At 37.0% G+C, this 18,689-nt stretch overlaps 2 protein-coding genes across 2 annotated transcripts; both read right to left on the bottom strand.

Moving 5' to 3' along the window:
• Positions 1–5,163: 5,163 nt before the first annotated feature.
• On the bottom strand, positions 5,164–6,596 carry LOC113317899 (thaumatin-like protein 1b). Its single transcript, XM_026566021.1, has 2 exons — positions 6,467–6,596; positions 5,164–6,064 (listed from the first exon to the last, which is right to left on the bottom strand). The coding sequence occupies exons 1-2, from the start codon at positions 6,579–6,581 to the stop codon at positions 5,388–5,390; spliced, it is 792 nt and encodes a 263-aa protein (XP_026421806.1). The 5' UTR covers positions 6,582–6,596; the 3' UTR covers positions 5,164–5,387.
• An 8,223-nt stretch (positions 6,597–14,819) lies between these two features.
• On the bottom strand, positions 14,820–16,260 carry LOC113317896 (thaumatin-like protein 1b). The gene is made up of 2 exons (XM_026566016.1): positions 16,123–16,260; positions 14,820–15,720 (listed from the first exon to the last, which is right to left on the bottom strand). Exons 1-2 carry the CDS (start codon positions 16,235–16,237, stop codon positions 15,044–15,046), a joined length of 792 nt encoding a protein of 263 aa, XP_026421801.1. The 5' UTR covers positions 16,238–16,260; the 3' UTR covers positions 14,820–15,043.
• Positions 16,261–18,689: the final 2,429 nt, after the last annotated feature.

Here is an 18,689-nt window from a genome sequence, read left to right as displayed (position 1 = left end):
ATGAGAAAGAAATTCATCTCATTGAGGAGAAGATTAATGTCTTGGCTTATCCTCACAGTGGTATAAAGGAGAATCTTCAAGTGCCAACACTGATGTCATTGACCCTAAGGCAAAGGGCAAAGGAGTTGCAAAAGACAACTAATGATCCTGAACTCAAATGAATTGCAGAAACAACTAAGTGGTTTATGTGTGGACTACCATTAGGGTCTATGACTCTTTTTCTTGCTTGTGGTTTTGCTTGTGTGGACTGCTTTGAATTCTTGTTTCTGCTCCCTTTGTTTGTCTGCTGTACTGTAATTACTTTCCTTCCTGTTTACCTGTAGTTATCTTGCTTAGTTATCTGTACCTCCTCACTAGGCTTTATTTCTTGCTCTGCAAGTGTTATAATATGTTGTCCAATTTCCATTGTATTGTTGTTGTTTCCATTCAGCCTTTTAGTAATCTGTGGAAGCCTTATATTTTCCTTTTTTAGTGCACCGTGAATTTATTGAGAAATTGCATGTTTTTTAGTTCTTTCTGTTATCTTTTGGTATCTTCCTCTCTTTTTAATACTCTGAGCAACATCTTCTTGTAACTTCTGATCTCACTAGGTTATCTTCTTGTATTATGTTGATTTTTCAGTGCTTTAATATACTGTTCTCGTGTACTTCTCATTACTGATCTCTTTAAGTAAATTCCTCTCATTTAAGTATACTGAGCATTTTTTTGGGTACCCATTTGTACTTCTCCCTCTTTCTTCTTACATTTTCTGTTCTTGTAGCTTTGGGTTTGTCTTAGTCTCTCTTGTTTCTCTGTTAGAAGCTCTTTTATTTTTCTCATAATTCAGGTGGTTTCGTTTTTTTACTCACCTTTGGCTTAGCTCCTGAGAAATCTCAGGTCCTTGCGTTCTTTTTCTCCCTTTCCTCTCCTTTTCTCACCTGTCTTCTGATCCCTTGTGCTTTCATTCTTTGTTTCATTCCCTTAAGTTAGGCATTAGATTACCCTCCTACTTGTGAACCCTTATACCACGAAATTGTTATCATGGAACTTCCAGGGTTTTGGAACCCCAATTACCAAAGACCACTTCAATTATATATGCCAGTATTATAACCTAGATATAGTTTTCCTTGCTGAGACAAAAGCTCCATTGTCTCGGATGGAATTTTTCTTTAGAAACTGTAATTTCCATGACTGGTTCATAGTCCCTTCCGTGGGGATAGCTAAAGGATTAGTAATAGCCTGGCACAACAACATTAATATGAAGCTATTATCATCCTGATTTAATGTTTTCCATTTTGAATCAAAAGTAAATGACATTGAAATTCTGATCACATGTGTCTATGGAGCCATTGAAGCCGACAACAAAATTGAACAATGGACCCACATTTCAGACATAGCTCAACAAGTAGACAACCCGTGGATTCTGATCGGAGACTTAAATATCATTCTAGACACCGATGAAAAGCAAGGGGGAATAAAGCAAGCTCAAGCAGCAAATCCTTCATCATTCAGACAATCGACTCTCTGGGTTTATTAGATGCGGGTTACGATGGTGCTCCATTCACATGGTCGAACAACAGAAAAGACGAAGCAAACATCTGCGAAAGAATCGATAGAGAGCTGACTTCTTATCTCTGGTCTCAACATTTCCCGGAATCCAAGGTAACTCACTTACCTAGAGTGGGGTTCAGATCATACCCCAATTTTACTGATTCCAATCCCGAAAAAATCAAGGATCATAAACATTTTAGATATATTAGGTCGTGACTTTCTCATCCAACACAATCTACAGTTGTAAAATTTGCCTGGGACCTACAGTCTAATAGTTCGACAGACATGAACCTAGCCTTAAAGCTTCAACTTCTATCCTCAGACCTAGCTCATTGGAATTCCGAAATATTTCGGAACATTCATAAAAACATAAAGAATTTATAAAAACATAAAGAATTTAAATAACAAAATAGATAGTATTCAAAGACGCTGACGCCGAAACATCTCAAAGGATATAGAGAAGTTGAATAACCTCCAACCAGAATTAGGGAAGTGGTACGCGATTAAAACTGATTTTTATCATCAACTCTCTAGAGATAAGTTTTTCAAAGAATATGACCAGAACACGGAGTACTTCCATGCTACTGCTTCCAATAGAAAAAGAATAAGTTCCATCAACTCTCTTAGAGAACCATCTGATCTTTGGCTTTCTGATAGGGATCAAATCAACTATCTATTAGTCAATCATTTTACCCATATTGGTACCCCCAAATCAGCAATAACAGCTTTGATATTTCCAACATCATTGAGCCTTGTATTCCGAAGCAGAAAATCATACTCTTCTGAAAATCCCCACAAGAGATGAAATTTGGATTACCTTTTCGAAAATGAACCAATGGGGCGCTTCGGGTCCCGATGGTTTCCAACCTGGATTCTTTAAATCGAACTGGGAAATTTTTGGGCCTGACATTATCAACGCATTCCAGGAGTTTTTTAGATCCGACACTCTCAACTCGGATCTTAATTATTCTTTCATCACCCTTATACCAAAAATATCCATCCCACAAACTCCAAGCGATTTTAGTCCCATCAGCTTAAGCAATACAGTCTACAAATTAATCTCAAAAATCATGGAGAACATAATAAAACCCATCCTCAACAAAATAATCCTTCCAAATCAATCTGCCTTTCTGTCGGGGAGACAAATTACAGATAATATCATAATCGCTCATGAACTTATCCACTCTATGAAAACTTCTAAAGCCAAAAAAAAAGTATATTTGGCGCTTAAATTAGACCTCTCTAAGGCTTTCGATAGGGTGGAGGGGACACTCATTTCAAAAGCCCTTCTTAGTTTTGGATTTTATGAAAATTGGGTGCACCTCATATTGCAATGTTTTTTTACAACTCCTTCTTTATTCTTCTAAATGGATCTCCCGGCCCAAAATTCCATACTTCGAGAGGTTTAAGACAGGGGGACCCCTATCTCCTTACCTTTTTCTCAGCTGCATGGAAATCTTATCCAGACTTCTTGACAAAGCAATTGTTGATAGGAAAATTTCTGGGCTCAAAATCAACAATAACGCGCCAAACATCTCCATCTATTCTTTACTGATGATTGCTTTCTATTCACAAAAGCCAATTTAGTGGAGGCAAAAAATCTGCTAGATATTTTATCCTTATTTGGAGATATCACCAGGAAAATGGTAAACCTCCAAAAATCCAGTGTATATTTTAGTCCTCGGTTACATCCCAAACACGGGAAAATCATAGCTAAAATTCTTAAAGTTCCCTTGATGACTAAAAACGATTGATGTCTTGGCACCCTATTGTTTTTTGACAAAAATAGAAAAAATAATTTTGAGCCGATTCTTCAAAAATACTACTCCACTCTGCAAGGCTGGAAATCGAAACTCCTATCCTAAGAAGGTAGAACAGTCTTAATAAAATCTATTATGCAAGCTTTTCCAACGTATCAAATGCAAGTGATCGCCCTTCCAAAAGACATCCTTGATCAAATGGACTGAATCCAGAGAAACTTTAGTGGAAAAGAAGGGCAGAAAAGACATGGAGGATACATCAGAGGTTGGGCCAGCATATGTAATCCTATCTCGCAAGGAGGACTAGGAATAAAAAATCCTCATAGCTTTAACATAGGTCTCCTCACAAAACTTTCTAGTCGCCTTGTTTCATATCAAGATCAGTTAGGGGTCAATCTCCTCCGAGCAAAATAATTTCCAAATTTGCATCCTTTAGAAGCCACTAGAACCTCTAATTTATCGTGGATCTGGACAAGCATAAAGAAAGGCTTAGACCTAATTAGAGATAATTTTGTCTGGCAAGTTAGAGATGGTACATTAGCAAAAACCTGGGAAGACAGATGCATTCCAAATGAAAGAAATTATCCCTCAACCTACCAACCTTCAAGAACAGGCCCCAAAAACGGTTGAAGAGTTAATAACGGAAGAAAATAAATGGGATCAAGAAATACTGAACAAATTCTTCAACCCAGAAGACATAAAAAAATACAAGCCATAATTCCAAGGATAGAGGAACAAGACAAAATGAGATGGAAACATCATCATTCTGGAAATTTCTCTGCAAAAAAACATTTATAATTTCTTAATAAATCAAGTTCAAGATAACAATACCCCAATTGATTCCCATGGGAAAATTTTTGGAAAATTCAGGCTATTCGAAGAATCAAATTATTTATTTGGAAATTAATTCAGAAAGCTCTACCTACTTCTGCGCGACTTGGAGCCCATAACATAGATATTGATCCTCACTGCCAGCTGTGTGATGCACAAGTTCATGAAACGGACAATCATCTCTTTAGATCCTTCCCATTCGCTAGAGCTAGATGGTCTGGTTTTTCGCTTGACAGGCTCATTTCGATAAGAAACACTGACGCGATGGATAGTTGGATTAAAAGGTGGATATCGGGAAAAGATCCAATTAACCTAGTGGAAAAAATAGACACCATTCTTTGGTTCATATGGAAATACAGATGCTCGGTAGTTTTCGAGAAAATATCCCCTGACCCAATTAAACTGATTAGATAGATAAACCAATTCAACAAGGAATTAACTACCAAAAAGTGAAGTCGGTCAATTATAAATGGTATGACTTCAACTCAGATTGGATAATATTCATACATGTTTCTTTCACAAAAGAAGACCTCTCTCTATGGGTTATGCTTTCATTCTTAACTCTGAAGACCACAAGTCATTTATGCACGTTTCAGCGGGTTCGGAGAAGGCATCATAGGCTCTACATGCGGAATCAATAGCCTTGTTAAAGACTGTTACTTGGCTGAAAGAAAATATATTGTCAAGTGTCTCAATAGTCTTTGATTGCAAAACTCTAGTTGACACTATAAACTTGATGAGCACAAGTTTCTCTTGGCTAGCCGAAAACACTCTACAAGAGATCAAGGTAATTTTGAAAGACCTACCTCAAGCACGGGTAAAATTTATACTACGGAAACACAACTCAGCAGCGGACTACATGGCTAAAGAAGCAAGGATGGAAAACCTACAACACATGTCCTCCAAATTGCAATAAAAAGTTCAGAAAACTAGCATTCTCTAATGTTTTTGATAACAATGAAATTATAAATTTCTTGTACTATATTTGTTAGTTAATAAAATTACTTTTACTATCAAAAGAAAGAAAAATGGCTACAAATAAGAAAAGCCTTATATTATCCAAATTGTAATGGCAATAATAATATTATTGATATATATTTAGAAACACTCACTGAAAGATCTAATGACCCATAATAGAGAAAACTGAAACATCAGTTGATAAAAAACTTAAAACCATAAGATGAAAAGACTTGATTTTAGCAAACAAGCCTTCTCTGATTTATTCATTCATTCATTCAAGTAGAAGAGAGTACCCTAGATTTCCTTTTAGGGGCAGAATGTAATCACGTAATTACCACCAGAAGCACAAGTAAATGTACTTGATCTATCATCGTACGCGTAACTATAAGCTTGAGGACAAACATCTTTGAAGAGTTTTGAGTACTCCGTCGGAGGGCAAGTCGCAGGAGTATTGTGAGAACCGGTACAGCAGTATTGAGGTTGTTGGAATACTTCGCAAGCACTTTTACAAGCAATTACACTGCCATCTGCACCCTTGACGCTTAATTCTGGTAGGCAAATCGGGTTTATCTTATGCATGCATGCAGTCGAGCTACAACCACCTAACCCACCTTGTGGAGTAATAGAGACGGGCAAATTGTAACCATCAACAAGGCTAACATCGTAAAAATCTTTGCCACCATCACCGTTTAGAGTGAATTCAAGTAGTGTTGCTGGCGGAATAGCGCCAGCACCATTGCATTCAATTTTACCGGAAGCACAATCTGCAGTGGCACAGTTGAACCTCCCGGATGAATCAGTGGAGCAACCGGTTCTTGCCCAAAATCGTCCTGACCATCTAGCTGGAGCATCTACGGATAATGATGCCCCAGTTGCAAGTTCAAACCCGGTTTTAGATAATTGGGATCCACCCCCTGTCAATGTTCCTGGCCATACCGTGTATTCACAATCGTTTTTAAATGTAAACGTAGCCGAAAATGCACCTGAAATATCAGTACCAATAGTTTTCCCTGTCATTTTCAACCTATGAAAATATATAAAAGTATGAGGACGAATGCTACCTCCAAAAATCAGCGATACAGCTGATATTATTGATGGAAGTGTAAGAAATGGTGTTTTTTAGATATTATGAGACATGCATATTATAGGAATTTAAAATTTTATACAGAGACGGCATATATTGTTAGAATTCAGCAATAACGTCATAAACACTTTTTAAGCCAAATACCATCATATGTAAATGACAGCAGACTAGTCTTCCCACTGGTAAGATCAGTCTGAACTACTGTTAAAAATTACAGTTGTTAATTCATGGAATGGAAAGCCGAAACCAAAAAGAAGAGGAAAAAGAGCCAAGATATAAGACGAGAGCATTAAAATTAAACCTGTTAAGGACACAAGAGCCAAGAAAATAGCGAAAAATCTTTTCGCTTCCATCGAATTTCCTCTGCCAACTTTTTCTTCTTTTCCACAGAAGTACATGAAAGTAGGAGTGACCATTTATAAATTTTTTTTTTCTTTGCTGTTGAAGTGTTTGTGGTAACAGTAAGTAGTCACTCTTTTACGGTTGCCCTTTGATTTTGCCTTGGTGCAGAGTCTACCTAGTACACTTATACGCGTTCGACATTGAAAGATGAAATATGTCTGAGGTTTAAATGTATAAAACATCGGTTTATGAGGTGGGGATGCCCCGTGCTTCATATAGGTGATCTCGCACTGCTTTCCTCTACCTCACCAGACTCCATCAAGTAGGCAACACACTCACCGTGGGGTTTCTCAGTGAAAAAAAAAAATACGGCTTGCTAGCTACTAAGCTTGTCTCCACAAATCTATTAACCTTATCTCTGTTGAGAAAGCATTGAATTCTAATATTCCTCTATAGATATGCTTTTTCGTTTAGCGAAAGTGTCTTAAAGTTTCAACAGTAACTGAAAGCTATAGAATTAGGGGAAAGAGGTTGTCACTGCAACCACGGCTGCCGCTATTCTTCTTCCAATCTCATAAGGAGACCACTCAGTGACTGAGCCATGTAGAGTGTCCTCCCAAGAATTCAGGCTAAGGAAAAACAAATTTTTCTCAATTGTTCTCCCTTGGATTTTGAAAAAATTACCATTATAAGCTAGGATTGCATAATTTGTTAACATGAATTTATAATTTGCTTTGGCAAATACTATAATCAGGTTTGAATAATGTTTCGTATAAATATCAAAAAATTTGTGGAGTATCTTGGTGGCACATTTTCTTATAAAAAAAACTCGTAAAGAATTTTGGGCCATTTATATATTCACTGCTTACATTTTCCGCCCCTAACCCAAAAAACTTGGCTCCGTCACTGATACTGACGGCGGATTAATTCAAGCCTACCCCTTTCTGTACGACCCTAAGACTTCTCTAAAAAAATAATTCTTTTGTCGAAAGAGGCATCATCATGAACTACATTATTTTTCTTTGAATTGGAGTTGATTTGATAACACACATTATTTTTGATCCTGAATTTCTCTACAAATCTCATCGAAGATTCACACTTGGACCCAGAGAAGTGAAGACAGAATTTTAAAGTTGGGATGGGCACATTTGTACGCTTTCTGTACGACCCAGCATATCAAGTCGTCGGGTGACTTGAGGCTACTTATTTTCCACATCTTACCAGCCTAAGATGTTGTCGAGACTCGAGACCGCAAAAGTAATTAAGACGACAGGAAGTAAAGCCAAGAGGACGTAAATAAATCCTGCCGACATGACAAACTATTGCAATTAGAAATTTAACGATATAGCACGGAAAAAGTGACACGAACCAAAGGGAAAAGAAAACACGTTAATTTAGATAAAAAAAATATATATGAGGAATTTTTTGTTTAGTCCAAAAAATCCGATCCGGGTTAATCTGTAGTCCAGCTGGGAGAATACATTTAATAGCTGGTCCAAAAAATATTTGAAAAAGCTAAAATTACTAAGCTAACCTTAACAACACGCGTGATAGAGTCACAGGCAGAAAAACGCAGAAAAGAAACCACGCGTCAGTTCAGTTTTCTTCTTGTTTTCATCGACAAACAAGAACCCTAACTATTTTCAGTTTTCATTTTGCTGCTCCTGCACTTTTTCAATCTTCTCTTCTTTTTTAGTTTTTCAATCTTTTTCAGAGAAAACAAAATCCACCAAACCAGATCGAAAAACTAAATCAAGACCTAGGTCAAATCGAAAAAAGATTGAAAGAAACAAGTATTGTGATATGAAATTCTCGAAGTATTGTGATCTGAAATTCTCGAAGTAAATGATTAAAAAAGATTGAAAGAATCAAGTACTCCTGATTCTCAACCAGGGTCAAAGAATCAGAAGAAGAAATCTACTTGTGAAACCAAATCAAGGAAGAACAACAAATCTGTTAATAAGGCGAAATCAAAGAAACCTGGTGTTTCTGCTAAAACAAGGTAATGCAATCCAACATGTGTACTGTATGATTTTTGATTTTTAGTAGAACCATTAAATCAAACTGTACATATTAATATCCTTCGACACATATTGATATGAGTTGTGTCTTGTGTATGATTCGATTGTACATATCAATATGTACTGTTGAAAGTACTTACTAGGATACGTACTGATGGTTATATTCAATAGTACATATCGATATTTATTGGCAGTCATACTGATGTTCGTGTTGATATGTACTGTTAGTTATATGATGTTTAAAATATCGATATGTATCCAATATGTTCTGTTGGATATCTAGTAGGTACATTTTGATATGTTCTGTTGGATATCTGGTTCTCCATTTTCGTCTGGAGCCATGGCTGCTGATGGTTTGCCTGATAGAAGTCATTTTGGTAGTGTTGGGGGTTGTGTTAGTGGGGGAGAATCGTATCAGGACCATATGGAGCTGGTGCGTTCAGCTAGTGTACATGGATGGTCCTCAGATCTTCTGAACAAGTCATCATTACCTGAATCGCAAGGTAGGTAAGTCTCCATTTATATGAATGAGTTTGCTTTCTCAGAGCTTTGAGAAAAAATTCTCTGTTCTGTACCTAAAATGAAACCAAATTTTCACAATCTTGGTTAAGCCTAAAGGTCATTAATCAACATAGGATCAATGACCATAGTTCAATCACACGATTCTCTCCTTCCAGTGGCCAGTTTTTAGAATGTATGTTGTACTAAATCTTCACTTTGCTATTGATCATAGTTCAATCACAAATACTGAATGCAAGAATGTTTGTGCATCTTCAAGGATTCATGGAAGAAGTTAAAACTATTGCTAGGAGTTCGATTTGGTGAGTATTTTTTTTTATAAATATGTACTTAGGGAAAGAGTGATTAGTTGATGCAGTACATATAAACTCCTAGCATGGTTCTTCTTGAATATATCCTACAGTACATATCGATATGTACGTTAGGTAAAATTTATTCGTTAGTGATGTACATGTCGATATGTACAGTAGTTTATGCCTGACATGATCCTAGAGTATATATCAACATCTACTTAGGAAAAAAAGGACTTGTTGATGCAATACATATCAATATGTATTTTATGCTTAAATACAAGTAGAATCCACCAGTAGTACGTATCAACATGTACTGTTGAATACCTGGATTACATTAGTATTAGGTACATATCAACTTATACTACCTTGCAAAAATATGTAATGGAACATATCATTGTATTGAGATACTGGATTACCTTAGTATTAGGTACAGGAACATATCATTATGTACTCGTTGATCCTACACTAGATAATGATATGTAATGGGTGGAAGCAGTAGATACTAGACATTGATATAAACTTATCAATTTGTTGATATGTGCTTGTTGATGTGTACTGTTATTACTGTTTGTTTGATACAAATTTGCTTTGTAATTTATATGTTGATGTTTCTCTTTTTTGCACAGGTCATCAAGTGGTGGAACATGTTGTATCTGGGATGTTGTAGGTACTCACAGTTTATCTTCCAAGACCTACTGACCCCGCAGATGATGAGTTTGTTTCTTCATATATTGACTTGTTTACTAGGCGTTGGGAATTTCCAACTTAAGGGAATATGCAAACTCACCGCAGGAAAGAGCAATGACCCTTCATCAAGCACTGTTATGCAGAGGCATCAAATATTATGGTGTGTGTACAATGCAAACGGAACTGTTTTTGTCATAAGAAAAATAAATTTAAATCCAAGACATGAAGACTTTAAAGTAGGTCAACATTACTGACAGTGGATATTCATATGTATTGGTATGTACGACATAATTGGGTTAGGTTTTAGTTGGCAGTACATATTAGTATAGAAATTTGAAATCTTATAATGTAAATGATGGATTATGTTGCACTGTTTGTATTTGAAATCTTTGGGTTTGTCTTAGTCTCTCTTGTTTCTCTGTTAGAAGCTCTTTTATTTTTCTCATAATTCAGGTGGTTTCGTTTTTTTACTCACCTTTGGCTTAGCTCCTGAGAAATCTTAGGTCCTTGCGTTCTTTTTCTCCCTTTCCTCTCCTTTTCTCACCTGCCCTCTGATCCCTTGTGCTTTCATTCTTTGTTTCATTCCCTTAAGTTAGGCATTAGATTACCCTCCTACTTGTGAAACCTTATACCATGAAATTGTTATCATGGAACTTCCAGGGTTTTGGAACCCCAATTACCAAAGACCACTTCAATTATATATGCCAGTATTATAACCTAGATATACTTTTCCTTGCTGAGACAAAAGCTCCATTGTCTCTGATGGAACTTATCTTTAGAAACTCTAATTTCCATGACTGGTTCATAGTCCCTTCCGTGGGGATAGCTAAATGATTAGTAATAGCCTGGCACAACAACATTAATATGAAGTTATTATCATCCTGATTTAATGTTTTCCATTTTGAATCAAAAGTAAATGACATTGAAATTCTGATCAGATGTGTCTATGAAGCCATTGAATCCGACAACAAAATTGAACAATGGACCCACATGTCAGACATAGCTCAACAAGTAGACAACCCGTGGATTCTGATCGGAGACTTAAATATCATTCTAGACACCGATGAAAATCAAGGGGGAATAAAGCAAGCTCAAGCAGCAAATCCTTCATCATTCAGATAATCGACTCTCTGGGTTTATTAGATGCGGGTTACGATGGTGCTCCATTCACATGGTCGAACAACAGAAAAAGCGAAGCAAACATCTGTGAAAGAATCGATAGAGAGCTGACTTCTTATCTCTGGTCTCATCATTTCCCGGAATCCAAGGTAACTCACTTACCTAGAGTGGGGTTCAGATCATACCCCAATTTTACTGATTCCAATCCCGGAAAAATAAAGGATCATAAACCTTTTAGATATATTAGGTCGTGACTTTCTCATCCAACACAATCTACAGTTGTAAAATTTGACTGGGACCTACAGTCTAATAGTTCGACAGACATGAACCTAGCCTTAAAGCTTCAACTTCTATCCTCAGACCTAGCTCATTGGAATTCCGAAATATTTCAGAACATTCATAAAAACATAAAGAATTTATAAAAACATAAAGAATTTAAATAACAAAATAGATAGTATTCAAAGACGTCGACGCCGAAACATCTCAAAGGATATAGAGAAGTTGAATAACCTCCAACCAGAATTAGGGAAGTGGTACGCGATTAAAACTGATTTTTATCATCAACTCTCTAGAGATAAGTTTTTCAAAGAATATGACCAGAACACGGAGTACTTCCATGCTACTGCTTCCAATAGAAAAAGAATAAGTTCCATCAACTTTCTTAGAGAACCATCTGATCTTTGGCTTTCTGATAGGGATCAAATCAACTATCTATTAGTCAATCATTTTACCCATATTGGTACCCCCCAAATCAGCAATAACAGCTTTGATATTTCCAACATCATTGAGCCTTGTATTCCGAAGCAGAAAATCATACTCTTCTGAAAATCCCCACAAGAGATGAAATTTGGATTACCTTTTCGAAAATGAACCAATGGGGCGCTTCGGGTCCCGATGGTTTCCAACCTGGATTCTTTAAATCGAACTGGGAAATTTTTGGGCCTGACATTATCAACGCATTCCAGGAGTTTTTTAGATCCGACACTCTCAACTCGGATCTTAATTATTCTTTCATCACCCTTATACCAAAAATATCCATCCCACAAACTCCAAGCGATTTTAGTCCCATCAGCTTAAGCAATACAGTCTACAAATTAATCTCAAAAATCATGGAGAACATAATAAAACCCATCCTCAACAAAATAATCCTTCCAAATCAATCTGCCTTTCTGTCGGGGAGACAAATTACAGATAATATCATAATCGCTCATGAACTTATCCACTCTATGAAAACTTCTAAAGCCAAAAAAAAAGTATATTTGGCGCTTAAATTAGACCTCTCTAAGGCTTTCGATAGGGTGGAGGGGACACTCATTTCAAAAGCCCTTCTTAGTTTTGGATTTTATGAAAATTGGGTGCACCTCATATTGCAATGTTTTTTTACAACTCCTTCTTTATTCTTCTAAATGGATCTCCCGGCCCAAAATTCCATACTTCGAGAGGTTTAAGACAAGGGGACCCCTATCTCCTTACCTTTTTCTCAGCTGCATGGAAATCTTATCCATACTTCTTGACAAAGCAATTGTTGATAGGAAAATTTCTGGGCTCAAAATCAATAATAACGCGCCAAACATCTCCCATCTATTCTTTACTGATGATTGCTTTCTATTCTCAAAAGCCAATTTAGTGGAGGCAAAAAATATGCTAGATATTTTATCCTTATTTAGAGATATCACCAGGAAAATGGTAAACCTCCAAAAATCCAGTGTATATTTTAGTCCTCGGTTACATCCCAAACACGGGAAAATCATATCTAAAATTCTTAAAGTTCCCTTGATGACTAAAAACGATTGATGTCTTGGCACCCTATTGTTTTTTGACAAAAATAGAAAAAATAATTTTGAGCCGATTCTTCAAAAATACTACTCCACTCTGCAAGGCTGGAGATCGAAACTCCTATCCTAAGAAGGTAGAACAGTCTTAATAAAATCTATTATGCAAGCTTTTCCAACGTATCAAATGCAAGTGATCGCCCTTCCAAAAGACACCCTTGATCAAATGGACTGAATCCAGAGAAACTTTAGTGGAAAAGAAGGGCAGAAAAGACATGGAGGATACATCAGAGGTTGGGCCAGCATATGCAATCCTATCTCGCAAGGAGGACTAGGAATAAAAAATCCTCATAGCTTTAACATAGGTCTCCTCACAAAACTTTCTAGTCGCCTTGTTTCATATCAAGATCAGTTAGGGGTCAATCTCCTCCGAGCAAAATAATTTCCAAATTTGCATCCTTTAGAAGCCACTAGAACCTCTAATTTATCGTGGATCTGGACAAGAATATAGAAAGGCTTAGACCTAATTAGAGATAATTTTGTCTGGCAAGTTAGAGATGGTACATTAGCAAAACCTTGGGAAGACAGATGCATTCCAAATGAAGAAATTATCCCTCAACCTACCAACCTTCAAGAACAAGCCCCAAAAACGGTTGAAGAGTTAATAACGAAAGAAAATAAATGGGATCAAGAAATACTGAACAAATTCTTCAACCCAGAAGACATAAAAAAATACAAGCCATAATTCCAAGGATACAGGAACAAGACAAAATGAGATGGAAACATCATCATTCTGGAAATTTCTCTGAAAAAAACATTTATAATTTCTTAATAAATCAAGTTCAAGATAACAATACCCCAATTGATTTCCCATGGGAAATTTTTTGGAAAATTCAGGCTATTCGAAGAATCAAATTATTTTATTTGGAAATTAATTCAGAAAGCTCTACCTACTTCTGCGCGACTTGGAGCCCATAACATAGATATTGATCCTCACTGCCAGCTGTGTGATGCACAAGTTCATGAAACGGACAATCATCTCTTTAGATCCTTCACATTCACTAGAGCTAGCTGGTCTGGTTTTTCGCTTGACAGGCTCATTTCGATAAGAAACACTGACATGATGGATAGTTGGATTAAAGGTTGGATATCGGGAAAAGATCCAGTTAACCTAGTGGAAAAAATAGACACCATTCTTTGGTTCATATGGAAATACAGATGCTCGGTAGTTTTCGAGAAAATATCCCCTGACCCAATTAAACTGATTAGGCAGATAAACCAATTCAACAAGGAATTAACTATCAAAAAGTGAAGCCGGTCAATTATAAATGGTCTGACTTCAACTCAGATTGGATAATATTCATAGATGTTTCTTTCACAAAAGAAGACCTCTCTCTATGGGTTATGCTTTCATTCGTTACTCCGTAGACCACAAGTCATTTATGCACGTTTCAGCGGGTTCAGAGAAGGCGTCATAGGCTCTACATGCGGAATCAATAGCCTTGTTAAAGACTGTTACTTGGCTGAAAGAAAATATATTGTCAAGTGTCTCAATAGTCTTTGATTGCAAAACTCTAGTTGACACTATAAACTTGATGAGAATAAGCTTCTCTTGGCCAGCCGAAAACACTCTACAAGAGATCAAGGTAATTTTGAAAGACCTACCTCAAGCACAGGTGAAATTTATACTACGGAAACACAACTCAGCAGCGGACTACATGGCTAAAGAAGCAAGGATGGAAAACCTACAACACATGTCCTCCAAATTGCAATAAAAAGTTCAGAAAACTAGCATTCTCTAATGTTTTTGATAACAATGAAATTATAAATTTCTTGTACTATATTTGTTAGTTAATAAAATTACTTTTACTATCAAAAAAAAGAAAAATGGCTACAAATAAGAAAAGCCTTATATTATCCAAATTGTAATGGCAATAATAATATTATTGATATATATTTAGAAACACTCACTGAAAGATCTAATGACCCATAATAGAGAAAACTGAAACATCAGTTGATAAAAAACTTAAAACCATAAGATGAAAAGACTTGATTTTAGCAAACAAGCCTTCTCTGATTTATTCATTCATTCATTCAAGTAGAAGAGAGTACCCTAGATTTCCTTTTAGGGGCAGAATGTAATCACGTAATTACCACCAGAAGCACAAGTAAATGTACTTGATCTATCATCGTACGCGTAACTATAAGCTTGAGGACAAACATCTTTGAAGAGTTTTGAGTACTCCGTCGGAGGGCAAGTCGCAGGAGTATTGTGAGAACCGGTACAGCAGTATTGAGGTTGTTGGAATACTTCGCAAGCACTTTTACAAGCAATTACACTGCCATCTGCACCCTTGACGCTTAATTCTGGTAGGCAAATCGGGTTTATCTTATGCATGCATGCAGTCGAGCTACAACCACCTAACCCACCTTGTGGAGTAATAGAGACGGGCAAATTGTAACCATCAACAAGGCTAACATCGTAAAAATCTTTGCCACCATCACCGTTTAGAGTGAATTCAAGTAGTGTTGCTGGCGGAATAGCGCCAGCACCATTGCATTCAATTTTACCGGAAGCACAATCTGCAGTGGCACAGTTGAACCTCCCGGATGAATCAGTGGAGCAACCGGTTCTTGCCCAAAATCGTCCTGACCATCTAGCTGGAGCATCTACGGATAATGATGCCCCAGTTGCAAGTTCAAACCCGGTTTTAGATAATTGGGATCCACCCCCTGTCAATGTTCCTGGCCATACCGTGTATTCACAATCGTTTTTAAATGTAAACGTAGCCGAAAATGCACCTGAAATATCAGTACCAATAGTTTTCCCTGTCATTTTCAACCTATGAAAATATATAAAAGTATGAGGACGAATGCTACCTCCAAAAATCAGCGATACAGGTGATATTATTGATGGAAGTGTAAGAAATGGTGTTTTTTAGATATTATGAGACATGCATATTATAGGAATTTAAAATTTTATACAGAGACGGCATATATTGTTAGAATTCAGCAATAACGTCATAAACACTTTTTAAGCCAAATACCATCATATGTAAATGACAGCAGACTAGTCTTCCCACTGGTAAGATCAGTCTGAACTACTGTTAAAAATTACAGTTGTTAATTCATGGAATGGAAAGCCGAAACCAAAAAGAAGAGGAAAAAGAGCCAAGATATAAGACGAGAGCATTAAAATTAAACCTGTTAAGGACACAAGAGCCAAGATAATAGCGAAAAATCTTTTCGCTTCCATCGAATTTCCTCTGCCAACTTTTTCTTCTTTTCCACAGAAGTACATGAAAGTAGGAGTGACCATTTATAGATTTTTTTTCTTTGCTGTTGAAGTGTTTGTGGTAACCAGGGGTGCACATATCTACCCATACCCGCCAATCTTACCCTACCCGCCAGTTTTTTAACCGTATCTTACCCTATCCACTATTTGGCGGGTAGGGTAGCGGGTAAAGATTTTCTTAACCGCCAGTAAACGGGTAGGGTGGCGGATATAGATTATATCCTACCCACCCTACCTAGGGGTGCACATACCCTACCATACCCGCCAACCCTACCATACCCGCCAGTTTTTTAATTGTATCCTACCCTATCCATTATTTGGCGGGTAGGATGGCGGGTAAATATTTTCTTAACCGCCAGTAAACGGGTAGGATGGCGGGTATAGGTCATATCCTACCCACCCTACCCGTTGTGCAGCCCTAGTGGTAACAGTAAGTAGTCACTCTTTTACGGTTGACCTTTGATTTTGCCTTGGTGCAGAGTCTACCTAGTACACTTATACGCGTTCGACACTGAAAGATGAAATATGTCTGAGGTTTAAATGTATAAAACATCGGTTTATGAGGTGGGGATCCCCGTGCTTCATATAGGTGATCTCGCACTGCTTTCCTCTACCTCACCAGACTCCATCAAGTAGGCAACACACTCACCGTGGGGCTTCTCAGTGAAAAAAAAAATATACGGCTTGCTAGCTACTAAGCTTGTCTCCACAAATCTATTAACCTTATCTCTGTTGAGAAAGCATTGAATTCTAATATTCCTCTATAGATATGCTTTTTCGTTTGGCGAAAGTGTCTTAAAGTTTCAACAGTAACTGAAAGCTATAGAATTAGGGGAAAGAGGTTGTCACTGCAACCACGGCTGCCGTTATTCTTCTTCCAATCTCACAAGGAGACCACTCAGTGACTGAGCCATGTAGAGTGTCCTCCCAAGAATTCAGGCTAAGGAAATTTTTTTCTCAATTGTTCTCCCTTGGATTTTGAAAAAATTACCATTATAAGCTAGGATTGCATAATTTGTTTACATGAATTTATAATTTGCTTTGGCAAATACTATAATCAGGTTTGAATAATGTTTCATATAAATATCAAAAAAATTGTGGAGTATCTTGGTGGCACATTTTCTTATAAAAAAAACTCGTAAAAAAATTTGGGCAGTCTAAGGCCGCCATTTATATATTCACTGCTTACATTTTCCGCCCCCAACCCAAAAAACTTGGCTCCGTCACTACTGACGGCGGATTAATTCAAGCCTACCCCCTTTCTGTGCGACCCTAAGACTTCTCTAAAAAAATAATTCTTTTGTCGAAAGAGGCATCATGAACTACATTATTTTTCTTGAAATTGGAGTTGATTTGACAACACACATTAATTTTGATCTTGAATTTCTCTACAAATCTCATCTAAGATTCACACTTGGACCCAGAGAAGTGAAGACAGAATTTTAAAGTTGGGATGGGCACATTTGAAAGCTTTCTGTACGACCCAGCATATCAAGTTGTCGGGTGACTTGAGGCTACTTATTTTCCACATCTTACCAGCATAAGATGTTGTCGAGACCCTAGTTAGCAATTCGGCGAACCGATACGTTTCGTGAATCATACGCGTACAAACCTAACTCCGAACCTAATACGCGTGTAATATGAGCTAGTCGTATAATGCGTGAATTATTCGCGTATCCGAATAGTTCGCCCGTTCGAATCGGTAAGAACTAGACTCGGTCAATTCACTAAAAAAAGAAAAGAATGATGGGGATCGAACTTGAGTTTAGGAGCATGCCAGATCACCGTTCCAGCTGTTAGTTTTTGTTATATTTGTCATATATATTTCTTATAATATCATTAGTCCATATATATTTCATTCATCAACATTTTTTCCATCTTTAAATCCCTACACTTATACAAAAATTAGAGGGGGTTAGTCCTCGAGTGATTTCGGAGGAGTTTAATGTATTTGAATCCCTAGGGATTTAGAGGGAATATGTGAGAGTCTATACAATTTGGGGGAGTTTGACCCTAACTCCCCAGAAATCTCTTGTTTTTTGAGAGATTTTGTCTAAGTACAATAACATCATGAAACTCTCTCAAACTCCCCAAAATTGTAAACTCCCTATGTCTCTAGTGTTTTACGACTAACAGGGAGTTTAAGAGATTCTAATCAAATCTCTCACCACTAACAGGGAGTTTAAGGTATTTTGAGGTAGTTTTAGAAACTCCCTAGAAATCTCTCACCACTAACAGAGATTTTAAAAGATTTTGACAAACTCCCCCACGACTAACAGGGGATTTGCCAATTACATTGAAATACGTTAAAATCTCTCACGACTAACACCCTGTTAGTCTTTTATGATATAAATACTTATTAATATGTTATTTATGTGTTCCGGATTTTGTGTAGCGAATCAACAACTCTAAAACGAATTATACACGTACGTATGCCGTTCCGATTTATTCCCGACTCACGAACCGTTGACCGGAT

The sequence above is a fragment of the Papaver somniferum genome, chromosome 1 (genome assembly GCF_003573695.1).
Source record: "Papaver somniferum cultivar HN1 chromosome 1, ASM357369v1, whole genome shotgun sequence".
In the NCBI taxonomy this organism is placed as follows: domain Eukaryota; kingdom Viridiplantae; phylum Streptophyta; class Magnoliopsida; order Ranunculales; family Papaveraceae; genus Papaver; species Papaver somniferum.
The sequence above is the reverse complement of the archived record's forward strand: the minus strand, read 5'-3'. Positions and strand labels throughout refer to the sequence as shown.